We start from the raw sequence: 18,854 nt of genomic DNA, 5'->3' as shown, positions 1-18,854 counted from the left end.
ATTGAATCTGTAAGTGAGTCATTGAATCATTTACTCAATAGGTTCCTTAACAAAATAATAATAATTGAATCATTTACTCAATAAGATCATTCAAAAGCACTGATTCAAGGAAAGTAGGCATAGGGTAATTCATTCCAGATGGAAACAAGTCTATGAATGAGTCACTCAGTAGGTTCATTTGAAAACACTTTAGCATGATTTTATTAAGGATTGTACTGTAAATAAGGACTATATAGTAGTGAAGTATTCAGACATATAAGTGAGTCGATGAATAATTCACTCAGTTGGATCATAAACACTTTATAATTTACTCTGGATCTAAATGAATCGATAAGTGAGTCACTGAATCATTCACTCAATGGGATACTTTAGCACGTTTATTTTTTTAAGTATGTACTATAATGGACTATGTAGTAGAGAAGTATTTAGATACAAGGTAATTTACTCTGGATCGAAATGAATCTGTAAATGAGTCATTGAATCTATGAGTCATTGAATCTATGAGTCATTGAATCTATGAGTCATTGAATAAATGAGTTATTTTTAAATCTAAAAAGAAAGTATGTACTATATGGACTATATAGAAGGGAGGTATCAGACACAGGTTAATTTACTTTGGATCGAAATAAATCTATTCATGAGTCACTGAATCATTTACTCAGTCGGATCATTCAAAAGCACAGATTAAAAGGAAACAGGCATAGGTTAATTAATTATGGATGGAAACAAGTCTATGAATGGACTTCCGGTTTAGCGTCTGCCATGTGAGGTTGAGTAAGTCGGGAGCTCCGCAAACCTGCCTTTAAAATTCTATTTTACGACTTTATACGGCGTTATTTTTGCGCCATCTGTATTTGTAAGGGACTTCTGACTTATTTGAGTTCTAACGATGACTACAAAAGCGCAACGTCAAAAGAAGACCGATTCAGCTGTTACCGGCGGCTCATCTCTTGAAACGTTTAAGTGTGATGAACTGTCCTCATCTGAGGCAATTATGGCTGCTTTTAGCAGACTTGAAAGTGGAATTCACGCAAAATTTGATGCTTCAAATCAGGAGCTCGGCTGTTTTCGGAGAGAATCGTAAAGCTGTATCTTTTTGTAAATATGATAAAACTAGGAAATATGAAGGATGCAGTACTACCCTATAGGTACTTAACGAGATTAGCTGAAACTGTGTGTCATGCCCCTTTTAAACACATGAAACTTCATTACCGGACAATTCAGTTCATAAACTCAAGGAGACAAGTTTGTCGTCTACTAGATGTGGTTTTATTTCCGCTTACAGTACATTCTACAGATGCACGTGTGTTACATTACCTTGAAACAACATGGTCATTTAATGTCGCCTCTTAAAAACGATATATTGGTCCTAAAAATATAGAAAGGAACAAATTTAAAGTCACAAAAACTGTACATTATTAAAAATTCACTAGACACCACATTTGGTTGAATTTTCTAGTACTGTCTTCAGGTTTTACCGTCTGTAAAAAAAGAGAAGCAAACATGTCCCTTTTGTACGATGAGGAACACAGAGCGAATGACGCACTTCCTACCGCACGGATCGAGTTCAGTGTATGAAAACATAGGAAATAAACAAGCAGAGTGTGCTCTACTGCGCTCCTCTACTCAGTGCACTGCTTCCGACTAAAAAAAATGGTGAACGTGAAGTTATAAGGAGGAAAACGTAAGGGTCAGTTACACCAGTAATGATGCAAGGCATTTTTTTTGTTTTTAATTTGAGAAAGCATGGTTAAGGTCAACAGACGAGTATAAGAATCAAAAATAAAAAGTCCTTTTTAAGGGAGTTGGTCCAGGTTCAAACACACAAACATCTTTAAAACGCAAACAGTCCAAACATCTGAGGATGTGACGGTTTCAGAAACCCAACAAACTGCATGTCCATGAAAACCAAAAGCAATCCAGATACCGAAGAGACAGCGAAGATATTGTGATAAGTGTCGCTAAACAAAACTATACTGCCATAAGTACGTACATATCCTTTCCATATAAACCAATATCAATACAGTCTAAAGTTTTATTTTTCCCCACAGACAATAGTCATACACCAAGCGAAAGCTTTGAAAACGGCTATCTAGCTAGCGGAGCTTAAAAACAAGAAGTTTAAAACGGGCCTTTCTGCTGTTCCTTATGAATAAACACTGATTTCTTTCTGGGGCGTGACAGAAAAAAAATACCCTAGTGAAAGATGGCAATCCTCCAGTTTGCAAGACCAATACTCTACAAGCGAAAGACGTGATGAGTTACACGTGATATAGGATGTTTACTGGCCATTTCATGAGTCACCTATACATCTCTCTACGACGTGGTCTGTACAGATTCACTACAGTCTATTGCTATTAAATAATCCCGACTATTTTTTTCTGTCTTTAAGAGTGTATATATAGCATATAATAAAAAATATACTGAGGAAATTGCTTCTAGTCTCGAAAGCACGTTACGTTACGTTCTCAATCAAGGGGACACGCGTGGTCCTATACATTACAGAGCAGAAGGCTTCGAGTAAAATGGTCGAAAGAGCGAGAACGTCCTGATAGAGGTGTGTCTGCGACACGTGACATCAAGTGTGACCCGATCAAGTCCTGAAGAAGTACTTCTACCCCAAAGGAGTGACAGATGGAGCTGGGTAAAGATGAGACGTTTGTAATACCAGAAATGCTTTAACCTTAATCAAGGCGGGTGAAGGGGACGAACAAGTACTTGTAAAACGAACAGAACAAATCTATACATATATCTACATGTGTATGCATACAGAGGACTGGCGCTCCAGGCAGAGTTTTTTTAGTAGTAGCATCAAAGGGTTCCAGAGCTTCCTCCCATGCAGCAGAGGGCAGCGGCTCTATTTGTCCTTGTTGTCGTAGAACTCCGCCCAGCGGCTCTCGAAGAAGCGGCGCATGGCGTGTCCGGCCTTGCCCACCTCTGACGTGTCCTCGTTGAAGAGCTCGCAGTTGTTGAAGATCAGCTGAGCGTCGGCTGCAAACTCCTCACAACTGCAGTACCTGAGACACACAGAGGGGAAACAAAGAGGCAGGCTTTGTTAGAGATAAATTGACAAATTGAAGTTGATAACACTAAAACCCACATAAGATGAATCACCAGATTTCGTTCAAATGCATTCTGGACTTTCTATGCTCAAAAACGCAAGAATTTAAATAAATACACTACCAGTCAAAAGTTTTTGAACAGTAGAATGTATGTTTCTTTAAAGAAGTCTCTTCTGCTCACCAAGCGTGCATTTATTTGATCCAAAGTACAGCAAAAACAGTACAATTTTGTTGGGGGTTAAGAAATTATATAAATGAATACTTTTATTTAGCAAGGATGCTTTAAATTGATCAAAAGTGATGATAAAGACATTTATAATGTTAAAAACGATTTCTATTTCAGATAAATGCTGTTCTTTTGAATTTTCTATTCAAAGAAACCAACAGTAATTGACTGTTTCCAACAAAAATAATGCTTTTGAGCTGCAAATCAGAACATTAGAATGATTTCTGAAGGATCATGTGACACTGGAGTAATGATGATAAAATTCAGCTTTGAAATCACAGGAATAAATTACATTTTAAAATATATTCAGAAGATTTTAAATAGTAAAAATATTTCACAATTGTGCCGTTTTTGCTGTACTTTGGATCAAATAAATGAGCAGAGACTTCTTAAAACATTTGGTGTATATAAATATTAATTTTATCTTTACAAAAGTTAAAATGGTAATTACTAAATTATTAAAAATGCATTTTAAAATGATTAAATTACTATTTTATCATTTCATTATTTAAATATTTCTTTTTTATATGTAAAAACTGCCTTATGTACAATTTACTTGTTTGCATACAAGTTTTGATTATTATATCTAATAATAAATAGTAATTGAATTCAATAGTGTAGACTTTAATTTGTAACCTTTAATATTATAGTAATGTGCAAGCAACTGGACTTCCTATATAGTATAATAACATTAACAGAGATTTTGCAGTTTTTATCCTTAAGAAAATGTATTATAATTGAATTTATTTAAAGACAGCACCACAATTTGTTTAGTAAACCACATTTTAAACAAAGAAATATACAGACTGGCGTTCAAAAGTTTGGGAACTGTAAGATTTTTTTAATGCTTTTAAAAGAAGTTTCCTATGCTCATTAAGGCTGGTTTATTTGATCAAATACAGAAAAGAAAATGAATATTGTGAAATATTATAATGATCTAAAATAATGTTTTTCTTATACAATTTTAAGTTTTTTAATATACAATAAACTGTATATTATTAATGTGATGCAAAGCTGAATTTTCAGAACCTGTGTTTTTTTTTTTCTTCAGCATTCCTTAATGAATAAAAAGTTTAGAACAGCATTTATTTAAAATAGAAATATTTTCTAACTATATACACTACCGTTCTAAAGTTTAGGGTCAGTAAAATTTTCTTTTCTCTTTTTTTTGAAAGAAATTAATACTTTTATTTAGCAAGGATGTGTTCAATTGATAAAAAGTGATAGCAAAGACTTACATTGTTAGAAAAGTTTATATTTTGAATAAATGCTGTTCTATTTAACTTTTTAATTTATCAAAGAATCCTGAAAAAAAAATATCACAGCTTGCAAAAAAAAGATATTTGGCAGCACAACTGTTTTCAACATTGATAAATCAGCTTTTTTAAGGATAATTTGACAAATATATGTGACCCTGGACCACAAAACATCATAAGGGTCATTATTTATACATCATCTGAAAGCTGAATAAATACGCTTTATTAGGATAGGATAATATTTGGCTGAGATACAACTATTTGATCATCTGAAACCTGAGGATTTTTTTTTACTTTAAAGTTATCCAAATTAAAAATATGTTCATGGAGCATGATCTTGAATTAATATCCTCATGATTTTTGGCATAAAAGAAAAATCTATTATTTTGGCCCATACAAAGTTGGCTATTAAAAAAATGTGAATATTAGTTATTAAATAAATAATTATATAAACAAATTCTATTAATAAAAATATAAATATTTTTCAAAAATTGAAATGAAATAAAAATAGCATTGATCAATAATTTATCTAAACTGATCTAATAAACACCATTCCTAGTTATAGCCGATGATTCAACACTGCTGTAATATTGTGACATTTTCTCTTACCCTCCCTGCAGAAGTCGTTCCCTCATCGTGAGGAAGTCCATGGGGTTTTTGATGATGCGTCGGTAGCCAGGCACCAGGCGGGGATTGACCGGCTCCAGGAAAGGCCAGGCGTCTGAGTGAGACTCCATTTCCATCAGAATGATCCTACAGCACATCAAACAGCTCGCTGATTATTCCATGACACACACTAATTATTCCACGCACTGAATCCATTTACACTCGAGAGATGCACCAAAATCCATTTTTTAAACAACAACAGAACTTTACACATCACTTCTGTTCATTTTTCATTCAGGCAACCCACTCACATTTGAAGTGCCACTTAAAAATAATTATAAATTTGATTATAATAATAAATTAAAGGGTTAGTTTATTTCAGAACAAAAATTTACAGATAAAGTACTTACCCCCTTGTCATCCAAGATGTTCATGTCTTTCTTTAGTCGTAAAGAAATCATGTTTTTGAGGAAAACATTTCATATAATGGACTTCTATGGTGCCCCGCGAGTTTGAACTTCCAAAATGCAGTTTAAATGCAGCTTCAAAGGGCTCTAAACGATCCCAGGTGAGGAAGAAGGGTCTTATCTAGCAAAACGATCAGTTATTTTCGAAACAAATTGACAATTTCTATACTTTTTAACCTCAAATGCTAGTCTCTGCGTTGCGCATGCGTAGTCTGTGTAATCTGGATCAAGACAGTTAGGGTATGTCCAAAAACTCCCAGCCCGTTTTTTTTTTATTTTCAACTTTAAAATCTCCTTTCCTACATCGCAGTTTTACCTTTTTTGAAAAGAGCTTTGATCTTTGCACGTTCACTTTGTAAACACTGGGTCGGTACTTCTGCAATGATATAGGATGATTTTGAGAAATAAAATGAGATGGGAGTTTTTGGACATACCCTAACTGTCTTGAACCGGATTAAACAGACTACGTATGCACATCGCAAAGACAAGACAAGCATTTGAGGTTAAAAAGTATAGAAATTGTCAATTTGTTTAGAAAACAACCAATCGTTTCAGTAGATAAGACCCTTCTTCCTCGGTTGGGATCGTTTAGAGCCCTTTGAAGCTGCATTTAAACTGCATTTTGGAAAATCAAACTTAGGGGGCACCATAGAAGTCCATTATATGGAGAGAAATCCTGAAATGTTTTCCTCAAAAAACTATTTCTTTATCACTGAAGACAGAAAGACATGAACATCTTGAACGACAAGGGGGTGAGTCCATTATCTGTACATTTTTGTAATAATCCTTTAATGACTGAATGTTAGTGAAAATTAAACAAAACTAATTATAAATTAATAAAGAGATACAAACTGAATCATTTTAAACTCAATAGGTAAAGGTTGTATTAGCGATTTCAAGCCTAAAACATACAGTGTCAAATTCAGCTGACCTTTCTTCACGATCCGCTCTCTGCCTGCCCCATAAATCGACTGTAAAAAAAAAAAAAAAAAAAAAAAAAAAAAAAACGCGTCTCTGTGGTCAGCCTAGGGTCCGAGAAATGCCAAAAAAACAATTGGTACTTCCAACCATTCCACAGAAAAACAGTGTTCCAACCAATCAGCGTCAGGGGTTTGGTGTTGTGGACTTTCGCTCCGCCTCCCTCACATCCCAGCACCAGTAGGAAAGTCCACAACACCAAACCCCTGACGCTGATTGGTTGGAACACTGTTTGTTTTTGTGTGGAAAGGTTGGTAGTGCCGATTGTTTTTTTGGCATATCTCGGACCCTAGGCTGACCAGAGAGACGCGTTTTTTTTTACAGGCGATTTATGGGGCAGGCAGCGAGCGGATCGTGAAGAAAGGTCAGCTGAATTTGACACTTTATGTTTCAGGCTTGAAATCGCTAATACAACCTTTAAACATCATTCTACAAAAGCACTTACAAGCTGCTTTATCAATTTGAGTTTAAAAAATGCATTTAAAAAAAATAGCATTATGAAAATGACATATTAAAAAGAATCATCATTTTTAAACAAGAATTAAACTGTAAATGTCAGTTTTGTTGTTTAATGTTTTAAGTGGCATTCTTTGTTTTTTTGTAAATACATTTTTTCACAGGCTTGCAGACTCACTCGCAGTAGGTGAGGTCAGGCTGGTTTCGTGTGGCCATCCGTCTACGTTTGGAGGGTGAGATGGTCGTCTGACTCGAGGAAGCTGCGGCGTCTTTTTGTCGCGTGGTCATGCCTCGTCTGTACCCATCGTCCTCGTCTGAACTGTCCTCTCCCAGACGCCGTTTACGCACCTTTGATCTCTTACGCGATGAACGCTGTGATCTCGGAGTTTCACCGTTTTCCTGCAAAATCAGGTTTCTTAGTTTTTCTTATAAACACAGCCAAACAAACAGGTTTTAAATTTTTAGAAGCTGAATAGATAAACTTTGAAACATTGTTCACATTACCTTGGCAACACAGGTGGGACAGAACCAATCGCCTTCTGGCACCTGCGTGACCTTTGGCCTCAGGCAGAACATGTGACAGCCACGATCACAGCCATCACACAAGAGCAGGTACTCATCGTCATCACCCTTACGGCACACCTGACACGTCTGCGGACACATGAACACCAGTTTATACAAAACTACGGTCCTATGATTTTGATAATGCAGAATGTCATGGAATGCCAAATTATTAGTGTCTGTGTCTATAAGACACAAAATACAGCAAGTGTCTTAACTATAAAAGGACATGAACATCATCTCCAGAGCTGCTCTGAGAGTCACTTTTTTTTTTTTTTACACCATTTTTTTTTATTTACACTACCAGTCAATGTTTTTTATTTTTTTTTATTTTTAATGTTTTTTTTTTTTATGTCTCTTCTGCTCACCAAGCCTGCATTTATTTGATCCAAAGTACAGCAAAAACTGTTACATTAAGTATTTTTACTATTTAAAAAAAAACAGTTTTCTATTTGAATATATTTTAAAATGTAATTTATTCCTGTGATTTCAAAGCTGAATTTTTGGCATCATTACTCCAGTCACATGATCCTTCAGAAATCATTCTAATACGCTGATTTGCTGCTAAAAATATTATTAATTTTATAATTAAACAGCATTTTCCTGAAATAGAAATCTTTTGTAACATTGTCTTTCTCATCACTTTTGATCAATTAAAAGCATCCTTGCTAAATAAAATGTTTAATTTATGTAATTTATTTTCCAAGGGTGAAAAATTGTTTAAATATACATCTTTTGAATGGTATGGTCAAATTTTTCAGATAAATGATGATCTTTGGACCTTTCTGTTTATCACAGTTTTAAAAATTGATAAAAATAAATTATAATAAATTCTTGAACAGCAAATCAGCATATTGGAATGATTTCTGAAGGATCATGTGTGACTGAAGACGGGAGTAATTATGCTGAAAATTTAGTTTTGATTACAGGAATAAATTACATTTTAAAATATATATTTAAATAGAAAGCAGTTATTTTAAATGGTAAAAAAAATTCACAATATTACTGCTTTTGCTGTATTTTGGATCAAATAAATGCAGGCTTGGTGAGCAGAAGAGACTTCTTTTAAAAACATTAAAACAAAAAAAAAAAACCTTACTGTTCAAAAACTTTTGACTGATAGTGTATTTTGAGAAAAAAATAATAAAACTTAAAGTCTTTACAGCAACCCATCAAAAAAAAGTTGTTTAACTTAAATTGTAACAAAAATATATTGTTATTGTGCAGTGAATTTTCATCTTAATATTGTAAAAAAATAAATTGTTTTAAAAAATATTCTTTTCATCCACGTTTTAAAATTAAAAGTAAACCTCTGTTATGCAGCACTTCATTTGCCCAAAATTTAAAGGGCTTGTGTAATTTTCATTTAATAAAAAAGACAAACTAATCTGTTTTATGCCTTGATTTGATTACCAGAAAAATGTAAATACAACAAAATTTAAATACATTTAAATAAAAATTCAAAAGGCACTATTATCGCAGAAAATATAGCTTTTATGAATTAAATTAATTAGACATTTTTCTGGATCTTTGAATTTTAAATTTAATTTAAACCATTAAAATGAAATCCAGAAAAAATAAAATTTGGCAAAAAAAAAAAAAAAAAACTTTTAATAGAGTCCTAAAAATAATACCAATAAAACAGACCAGAAAAATCAAAACAGGAAAATGGAATCGAGAAAAAAAAAAAAAATTAAAACAGATTTCATAGGCAAAATACAATGAAATTAACACATTTATGGTAAGAAAATGAACACTGCATTTCATTAACATCAACCATACACCAAAAACAGATCATATTTGTGTGTGTGTGTGTGTGTGTGTGTGTGTGTATAAAAATATATATAAAATATAAAATACATTATACACGTATAATATTGATACAGGCTGTGAAGCTGAGTGAATGTGTGTGTGCTCACCACTTTGACAATGGATCTTTCCCAGGCGATGGCTTTCTCCAGCTGCAGCAGACACAGAGAGAGTTGAGATGCACTGCGGCAGCGGTCCAGGCCCTGTCGCCACGTCCTCAACCTGGGTGTGATCTCACTTTCCAAGCTACAAACACACACAAACACAAGCTTAATATTCTGTAGACCACATAGAAAGCACTGCAGAATTTGGAACAATGATTTGTTTTAATGAATGCTAAAAAACATGATTAATTTGGTTAATAATGCAGTGAAAAACCTCTCCAAAGCATCATCTTTAAAAAAAAAAAAAAAAAAAAAAACCCACCTAACGGCATCTAATGGGACCTCCTCTCCACCGGGCGGTGGGGTGAGAGGCGCCAAGCGCACAACCTCAGACAGATTCCACAGCGGCTCCTTCAGGTAACGCCGTTCGATGTTCCTCTCAAGATTAGTCAAGCGGAGAACCGCCAGATCCAGAGGGTTGCTGGGAACTCGCAGGAGGTCAGACCATTCCTTCTTGGTCTTGACCATCCAGTCGTCCTTGGGGTCAATCTCGTGCTCGTAATACTGCAGGTCATCCCGTGTGGAGTCCGCCTCGGGAGGGGTATACATCTGAAACCATGACAAAAGTCCAATGTGGTTAAGAAAATATCTCAACTCTTTCATTGTTAATTAGTTTGCTTTTCCTAATGCCATAACTTTGCAAACTATTTATATGCAAAAAAGCTTACAAAGAGAGCACTTGAGTGTGTGGTTTTCACTACCTGAAATTGAGAGTTTGAAGATTCCTCACTAGCCTCCATTTCACTCTCCTCCGCATTGGGAACGGCCACCTGGAAATACAGATTGTGGACATGGTGATAAAGTGTGCTTGTGTGCTGTGAATCTAGCATAAACAAACAGTGCCACCCTGTGGTCACTAATTCAGTGAGGCCTTATAGTGCTGTGATTATGCCAATGAGAATCTGATAAATCCAGAATAAAAATTTCCGATTTACTCTCCAACATGTCAGCCAAGATGTTCATGTCTTTCTTTCTTCAGTCGAAAAGAAATTAAGGTTTTTGAGCTAAACGTTCCAGGATTGTCTTCATATAGTAGACTTCAATAGGGATCAATGGGTTGAAGGTGCAAATTGCAGTTTCAGTGCAGCTTCAAAGGGCACTACACGATCCCAGCTGAGGAATAAGAGTCCTAATCTAGAGAAACTATAGGTCATTTAAAAAAAATTATATAATTTGTTCACAACAAATGCTCATTTTGCATTAGCACAATCACATTGGAAAGGTCACGCATGGTTAGTTCTTCGCCTGTGTACTCCAGTTCAAAAAGGTTAGGTAGAAAAATTTATTTTATTTAAAAAAAACAAAAAAAAAAAAAAACTTAAAAGGCCTTCATGGTAACCCATCAGAATAAAAATCTGGTTTACCCTAAAGAAATTGTAACAAAAATATATAATTATATACAGGGTGGGTGAAAAGTAGTCTCAGCCTCAGACGTCACGCCCACGGAACGTTGGCTAAACGTCTGATGCATATGGTACACTTAACTGGAAACACTTCAGGAATGTCGAAGTCGTCATCTGATTAGTTGAATTTGACCGGATTTCCAGGAGACGTGAGTGTCGCGTTTATTTTCGGTCCGCCGGGAAACAAAGCGCAGACTGATTTACTCGCGTTTTGCTAAAAGGTGCTTATGCAGACGTCGTTGTTGTTATACACATTTGCGACGTTCGCGTACAAATTACTGACTTACTGCTTGTTCTCCCTCTTCTTCGTTAACTTTCAATGCTGGTTATTTCAGTGACTGACTTGTTGCATGCCCGTCTGTTGTTGTGGGGGCATTTCTACGTCCCGAAACGTGACACTGAACGAAACGAACTGTGATTGGTTGTTTGACATGTCGGTCAAACGGCCTTATGGGCGGGCCTTGGCCAATGAAAGCTGCCATGAATACCAGACCTTCAGCCGTCAGTCTGAAGGTCTGGCTACGCAAGACTAGGTGAAAAGTAACTAGGCATTAAAAATTTGTAATACAGTCTATATTTCTAATACAAATGTATTGGAACAATTATTATTTATTAATATTAGATAAATTATTATTAATTAATTAATTATTATAATTATTGATACTACAAGTTCTATATTCAATAAATATTGCTTAGTTACTTTTCAACCACCCTGTATATAATAGCTTTATTATATATAAATGAATAAATAATTGTTTTCAAAAATTGTCACAATTTTTCATCCATGTTTAAATTGGTTTAATGTTTTAAACAGTAAACCTCTGTTGTGCGCACTTTGTCTGCCAAAAAAATTAAAGGGTTTGTTTATTTTATTTGATAAGACAAATACAGTTTATGTCTTTATTTGATTACCAGAAAAAAAATAATAAAAAAAAAAAATACACAATTTCTGAAAGGGGAAAAAAAAAAAATTAATTAGGCCCTGTTATTGTAGAAAATGTTCTCTTTATTAGACATGTTTTTGGATCATTAAAATGCAATTAAACTATTAAAATGGAATTAAGAAAAAAAATTAAATGGAAAACAGAATCTGGTAAAAATAAAACTGAATTTAAGAAAAAATAAAACATTTAATAGTGCCCTAATAAGTCATTTTTGTTCAACTTTGAATTTTTTTTATTTTTATTAAATTGTTTATTTCATGCTTCATGGTTTTAATTTATTAGACATGCTTTTTGATTACTAAAATTTCATCCAACCATTAAAACAGACTAGAAAAAACAAAACAGGGAAAAATTAAATTCAGAAAAAAAAAAGAAAAAAAAGAATTTGTGAAAAGAAAAAAGAAAACAGATTTCACAGGGTGCTACGATGGGTTCAGTAGGTTAAGTAGGTTAGGGCAAAAGAAAAAAAAAAAAAAAAAAAAAACATAAAAAGTGTACTTGTTTAACCTTTTTTTTTTTTTTTTTTTTTTTGAAAAGGCTGTTTGACTTTCTCTGCACGTTCACTTTGCAAAAACTGGGTCGGTACTTCCACCTACTTCACGCATAATGCGCAAGTTCAAGCTATTGCAAGAAGAGTTTTTCTGGTTGGAAAGTACATACATTTTTCTTAGTAAATGACCATTCGTTTTGCTAGATAAGACCCTTATTCCTCAGATGGGATTGTGTAGAGCCCTTTAAAGCGGCAATGAAGCTGCAATTTGGACCTTCAACCCACTGAGCCTCCACTATATGGAGAAAAATCCTTGAAAACCTTCAGATCTCGCATGACATGGAAGTAAATTACCAGGAAACGTTTATTCTGAAAGCGAACTAATCCTTTAACACGTTGTTTTTACCTTGAGCTGAAGGTCTGCACCGACCACCCTCTGCTCCAGGTCTTCCACCCACTGGAGGACACTGATGTCTAACTGCAGGACTCTCTCCTGCTCATTCCACGCCTGTTTAGATGTCTCCAGCAGGGCATCTGTGTCCTCCACTTTCATCTGGAAGATGGGATCTGGGAGGAAATGATGGAAAAGAATGAACTCAACTCAACATGCTGCCAATAACCAAAGCCTGCAGTTACACTGTGTATGTGCTGCTGCTCCTCACCGGTGACGGTCCGTGTGCAGACCTCAGACAGATACTCCATGTGTTTGGTGAGGTGTTTGTGGAGCACTTTCTCTCGAATGCCTCGAGGGTGGAGGGCGCTCAGGATGGCTGTCAGCTCCTCCGGTTCTTTGATCCACCACCAGCCCTTCACCATTTCTGAAGGAGAAAAAGACAGTAAGCCAATGAATGCTGCTCTGCTGGAGACCAAGAGCTATTCAAGATGTACAAATACGATTTTTCTTGGTGCACAAGCACTATTTAAATATGAAAATGAAGTAATGGGTATAATATCAAACATTTTTCACATTTCTCTGCATTGCACCAATAGAGCACCACAGATTAAACATTAATCTTAGCTTGAAGATAAGACTCCGTTCATACGAGTTCTGCTCTAATCTGTAAGACATCACTGAATCTTATGAAGATTAGGAATTATAAAGTCATTATGTTTGATCCTTAACAGACAGTTACATGAAGTTCAACTCAAGTCTATGAAGTGAAGTGATGTAGAGATTTAGAATAAATCAGTTCAGTATTTTGAATTAAAAAAAAAAATTGTAATTTCAACAGTTTTAGTACAGTTTATATACTATAAAACTATCACTTTTTAAATATTTTATATTTTCGTTCTTAACGTTTGTAATTGTATGCTTATGTTTTTTTTTAAATAAATAGTATTTTAATGTATTAAAGTCCGTTTCCACCACTTAAGTTATTGCAACTTTCTCACAATTCTGAGTTTTTTCCTTAGAGATTATAAAAATTAAACTTAACTGCGAGAAATAAAGTCAGAATTGTGAGAAACTTTTTTTTTTCTTGCAACTTCTCACAATTCTGTATTTTTGTCTCAGAATTGCAAATTATAAACTCAAAATTCTGACTTTTTAAAAATAAGATAAAAAAAAAAAACTTTTTCAGTTTGTATCTCGCAATTCCGACTTGTTTTCGCGCAACTAGCAATTTTCTCAGAATTGTGTGAGATAAACTTGCAATTGCAGGTTACAAAATCCAATTTTGAGGGGGGGAAAAAAAAAAACTGACTTTTTTCTCAGAATTGCGAGTTTATATCTTGCATTTCAGACTTCACGCAATTCTGACTTCTCAAAATTGGGAGAACTGCCAGAAATAAAGTCAGAGTTGCGAGATAAAAACTTGCAATTCTGACTTTTTCTTGCAACTGTTTTTTTTCTCAGAATTGCAAAAATATAAACTCTATATATTCAAGAAAATAAAAATTAAATAATAAAGTCAGAATTGTGAGATAAAAACACCATGCAGACTTTTCTTAGACTTATGATATAAACTGAGAATTGTGAAAATAAAGTCAGAACTTTTTTTCTCGCAATTCTGACTTTTTTTCTCCAAATTGTGAGATAAACTTGCAATTGCAAGTTACAAAATCTGAGGTAAAAAAAGGGATTATTTTCTAAGAATTGCAAGTTTGTATCTTGCATTTCAGACTTTTTTCCTTAGAATTGCGTGATATAAACTAAATTCTGACTTCTCAGAATTTTATGACAAACTCACAATTGCGAGAAACAGAATTGTAAGGAAAAAATTCTGAGAAAAATTCTCAATTCTGAGAAAAAGTCAGAATTGCCAGAAAAAAGTTGCAAGAAGTCAGAATTTAGTGTATATCTCACAATTCTGAGAAGAAAAGTCTGAAATGCAAGATACAAACACACAATTCTCCTGTAACATCACAGCACTCACCTAACGGAATAGGCTTCACCACCAGTTGAGTAAAGTACTTCAGTTCAACATCTTGAAAGAGATTGGAGGGAGGTCTGCCACGTCTCTTCGCCACGCTGGCACGAGAGTGAGCCCGGGATGCCCCGCTGCTTCTCCTGCGCCTCCTACCGACCCTGGGAGCTGGAGTGGAGCAAACCTGAGGAGGAGGAACAGAAGGAGGTGGTGGAGGAGCAGCTTCTGCCTGCACCTGTTGTTGAGGACAAAGAGGGAAGTGATCAGAGTGTATTCAGCATACTTATATACTTTCTGATATTATTCAAGGGCGAACCTGTGCTGTTGGAGACTGTGGTGGAGGTGCAGCGAGTGTGTCAGAATCAAGAAGTGCTGGAGTGTCTTCAGTGGGGGATGAAGTGGGCTCAGGTGTGTTTTCGCACGGCTGGGAGATGGACGTCTCGTCGCACGGCTCCTTGGGCAACAGATTGAACCACTGGCCTCGCTTCTCTGCCTGCTCCCTCATGCTGTCCTCCGGCGGGCTCTTATCCTCACCCTGACCGTCTCCAGATGCTGCGATCACCACGTTGCCGTCGGCCTCAGTGCCCTGCAGCTGCTCAAGAGACGTCTGGAAATCAGGTTGAGCGGGATCCTGCACTGGGGAGCTGAGGGCTGAATCCTCAGCTCCTGATCTGCTGCTACGGCGGCGGCGCCGGTTCTTGGCGGCTCGCAGGTGGAGCTCCACTTCAGGTTTGATCTTGCGTGGACGTCCCCGTCCTCGAGGGCTGCTCATCAGTGAGGCCTCGCCAGGTAGAGGATCCGCCTCTGTGGGGGAAAGCTGGGACGCTCGAGGTGAAGAAGGGAGAGATGCGCCGAAAGCCGGAGAGAGGGGAGGCTCAGCTTTAACCTTGGTCTTCACTGGGGTTATGACCTTCACATAAGTCACAGGCTCGTCGCTGACCGTCGCTTCACCTGAGGCTGAAATCAAGGAATGAATAATTAGGCATTAACATGGGTAAACAAGATGGGCTTCACAATGATGCTTGCAAATAAAGAAATTCAGACAACCACAAAAAATGCAATTTACAGTTGATATGAGAAACCAATTTTTCCCTTGATCTTTTGATTCAGAGGCAAGTGTCACGTCACGTCAAATGCAAATAGAAAATATAGCTGCAAGCAGCAACTACAGGGCCCAGCAAACCAACGGGAAAATGAGGAGCAAAGCATGGCATGGAGCACCAGACCAACTGCAATGAGTCAAAGGAAGCCATTTGATTTTAAGAAAATGATTTTAGTCAAAATGACAGAAAAATAATATAGAACTGTTAGTAATATGATTTAATGGCTTATCACTTTTGACCAACAGGTGGCGCTGTTATCAAATCAATGTGGTGCTTAGTATGACGTGACAAAGGCACATACAAACTTTGGTGTCATTATGCCAAAGCTTTGCAGAGATTAAGCCTTAGAGTCATCTTGGCATCAAGCCTTAAATTTGTAGCAACGCTGTACGAAAACTGTTTCATCTTTCAACATGGAATCCATAACTTTTTGTCAGCACAGTCTGAAGATGATCTGACTCGATTTTGGGGAAAATCATACCAATGGGTCTAGGAGGAGTTTGAAAAAGTAGGTTTTCTACTTTTGCAGGAAGTTTGGCCAATTTTGGCATAATTGGTATCAATGTTCACGGCATGACCTAAGGAATATTTGGAGATCACTTTCATTACAATAAGCCATTATTAGCATTTTTCTAAATTTAATTCAAATTCAACTTTTGACCACATGGTGGTGCTGCCACCAAACTTTTTTAATTACTGTCAGGGAATCGTGCCGAAGACACTTACAGAGTTTCGTAACGATACATCAATGCATTCTTAAAATATAGCATTTTTTGATCAAACTCAATATGGCTGACGCCCAAAATGCCTAACATGACTAACGACTCGGCATGATTCACCGAATCCAAAGAGACCCGTTTTGTGATTTTTGGCTGAACCGATCAGAAGTTATAAGCAAAAATAGCCATTTTTCGTATCTCCTGATCACTGCGCCGAAACACTGCAGGTAGCCTCAAGTCATACTAAAAGTTTGGTCTCAATACGACAAACCGTTGCGGAGATCTAGCCTCACATCCATTTTTACGTGCTTTTCGAATTCGTTTGCACGCTATTTTTTTTTTTTATTGTATTTTAATATTAATGCAGGTAACAAGTAGGGCTGCACAATTAAGTCTTAAAATTAAGAAATTAAGCTAACCATATATGTGACCCTGGACCACAAAACCAGTCTTAAGTCGCTGGGGTATATTTGTAGCAATAGCCAAAAATACATTGTATGGGTCAAAATTATTGATTTTTCTTTTATGTCAAAAATCATTAGGAAATTAAGTAAAGATCATGTTACATTAAGTTTTTTTCTAAAATTCCTACTGTAAACCTATCAAAATGTAATTTTTGATTAGTAATATGCATTGTTAAGAACTTAATTTGGACAACTTTAAAGGTGATTTTCTCAGTATTTTTATTTTTTTGCACCCTTAGATTCCAGATTTTCAAATAGATGTATCTCGGCCAAATATTGTCCTATCCTAACAAACTATACATCAATAGAAAGCTTATTTATTGAGCTTTCATATGATGTATATATCTCAGTTTTGTAAAATTTAACCTTATGACTGGTTTTGTGGTCCAGGGTCACATATATTAAAATTGCATAAACAATTACTATACTATTTTTCTTTAACAATAATAATTTATTATTATTAGTATTATTTTTAGTAGTAGTACCACCAATTTACATATTTCACTGCAAAATAAAAAAATGTTACCGTTGTTGTTTATAGCCATATTAATATATAAATCACAAAAATGGCCAAATAATACAAACAAGCGCAGAAAAACTGGACTTATTTTATTTCAATTGAAATTAGAAATTTTTCCCAAATCATGCAGCCCCAGTAACAATAATACCAAGCAAATAAATAATTAAAATCATATTCATAAATCTTGCGAGTGTTGTACATTGAATTGCACTTATCTTTAATGTTCTGTCCTGTATATGATTTTAATGTTCATTTTGAGAAAAGAATTATGATTTTATGATTTATCAGTGACTCCACAGTCTGATTGTCTATATGGCATTACATCAAGTGAAAGAGTCGCAGGTAGGGACAAGGCCTATATTTTAACTGTGTGCTGGGAGTCTCCACTCACCCAGGATATCCTCCGCTCCCTCCACGAGGACACATCCCATATAAGGCAGCAGCAAGTACCTACGCCGGTACCGATCCTGCCCAAGAGACACGGCTCGCATGGAGTGAGACGACTGCTGCAGCTTCTTGCGGAAAAACACTTGACGCTGAGAAACAGAAGAAAATATTGTAAACTTGTGGACTCACTAGAACTTAACCCAAAGAAATTGGGAGTAAACATCAATTTTATTATAATCAGTTTTAATATTAATATACATTTAAGTGAAAACATGAACCTACTTCAACTGGTGTAACTTCACAATAACATAAGTTGCAGCTAATTTTCAAAAGTACAGATATACTGTATAGAATAAACAGCGTCATTATGCCTGTCAGTGTTATTCAAATTTTATTAAAAAAAAAAAAAAAAATGCTGAACTATTTAAAAGACTTTGGTGGATCCATCCCTACATTGGTTATACAATTTTTTTTTTTTTACCTTGGTCAGTTTATCAATCTGACGCTCCAGCTCAGCAACACTGCAAGTATTGGGACTTTCAATCTGTGAGAAAACAAAAACATAAAATATTAACAAACAGGTTACAAAACGGTTAAACCAGGGAACCCCTTTAAACAAACTTTTTTATTTCTTGAAGTAACCCCCAACATTTTAATTTAATATTTATTACACATTCTTAAATTCAAATTTCTCTGGTATTAGGTAATGGTCACATGACATTCAGGTAAACAATATTTAATTTCTTTGTTTTATTCAGATTTTTTTTTTTTTTTTTTTAAACACGTGACCCTGGACCACAAAACCAGTCATAAGGGTCAATTTCTTGAATTTGAGATTTATACATCATCTCAAAGCTGAATAAAAAAGCTTTC

At 35.4% G+C, this 18,854-nt stretch overlaps 1 protein-coding gene across 1 annotated transcript in view; it reads right to left on the bottom strand.

The window, feature by feature from the left end:
* Positions 1-1,246: 1,246 nt before the first annotated feature.
* Positions 1,247-18,854, bottom strand: part of baz2a (bromodomain adjacent to zinc finger domain, 2A) — a 50,402-nt gene continuing 32,794 nt past the window's right edge. The window contains exons 18-30 of the mRNA XM_073822832.1: positions 18,463-18,525; positions 17,986-18,130; positions 15,105-15,745; positions 14,798-15,023; positions 13,085-13,240; positions 12,829-12,989; positions 10,287-10,355; positions 9,848-10,134; positions 9,532-9,667; positions 7,556-7,702; positions 7,230-7,450; positions 5,154-5,297; positions 1,247-3,017 (exon numbers count right to left, since the gene is read on the bottom strand). Of these exons, the coding sequence (XP_073678933.1) occupies positions 2,858-3,017; positions 5,154-5,297; positions 7,230-7,450; positions 7,556-7,702; positions 9,532-9,667; positions 9,848-10,134; positions 10,287-10,355; positions 12,829-12,989; positions 13,085-13,240; positions 14,798-15,023; positions 15,105-15,745; positions 17,986-18,130; positions 18,463-18,525 (2,556 nt within the window). The 3' untranslated portion in view covers positions 1,247-2,857. The remainder of the gene's footprint in view (positions 3,018-5,153; positions 5,298-7,229; positions 7,451-7,555; positions 7,703-9,531; positions 9,668-9,847; positions 10,135-10,286; positions 10,356-12,828; positions 12,990-13,084; positions 13,241-14,797; positions 15,024-15,104; positions 15,746-17,985; positions 18,131-18,462; positions 18,526-18,854) is intronic.

The sequence above is a fragment of the Garra rufa genome, chromosome 18 (assembly GCF_049309525.1).
Source record: "Garra rufa chromosome 18, GarRuf1.0, whole genome shotgun sequence".
In the NCBI taxonomy this organism is placed as follows: Eukaryota; Metazoa; Chordata; class Actinopteri; order Cypriniformes; family Cyprinidae; genus Garra; species Garra rufa.
This window is presented reverse-complemented; position numbering and strand designations above follow the sequence as displayed.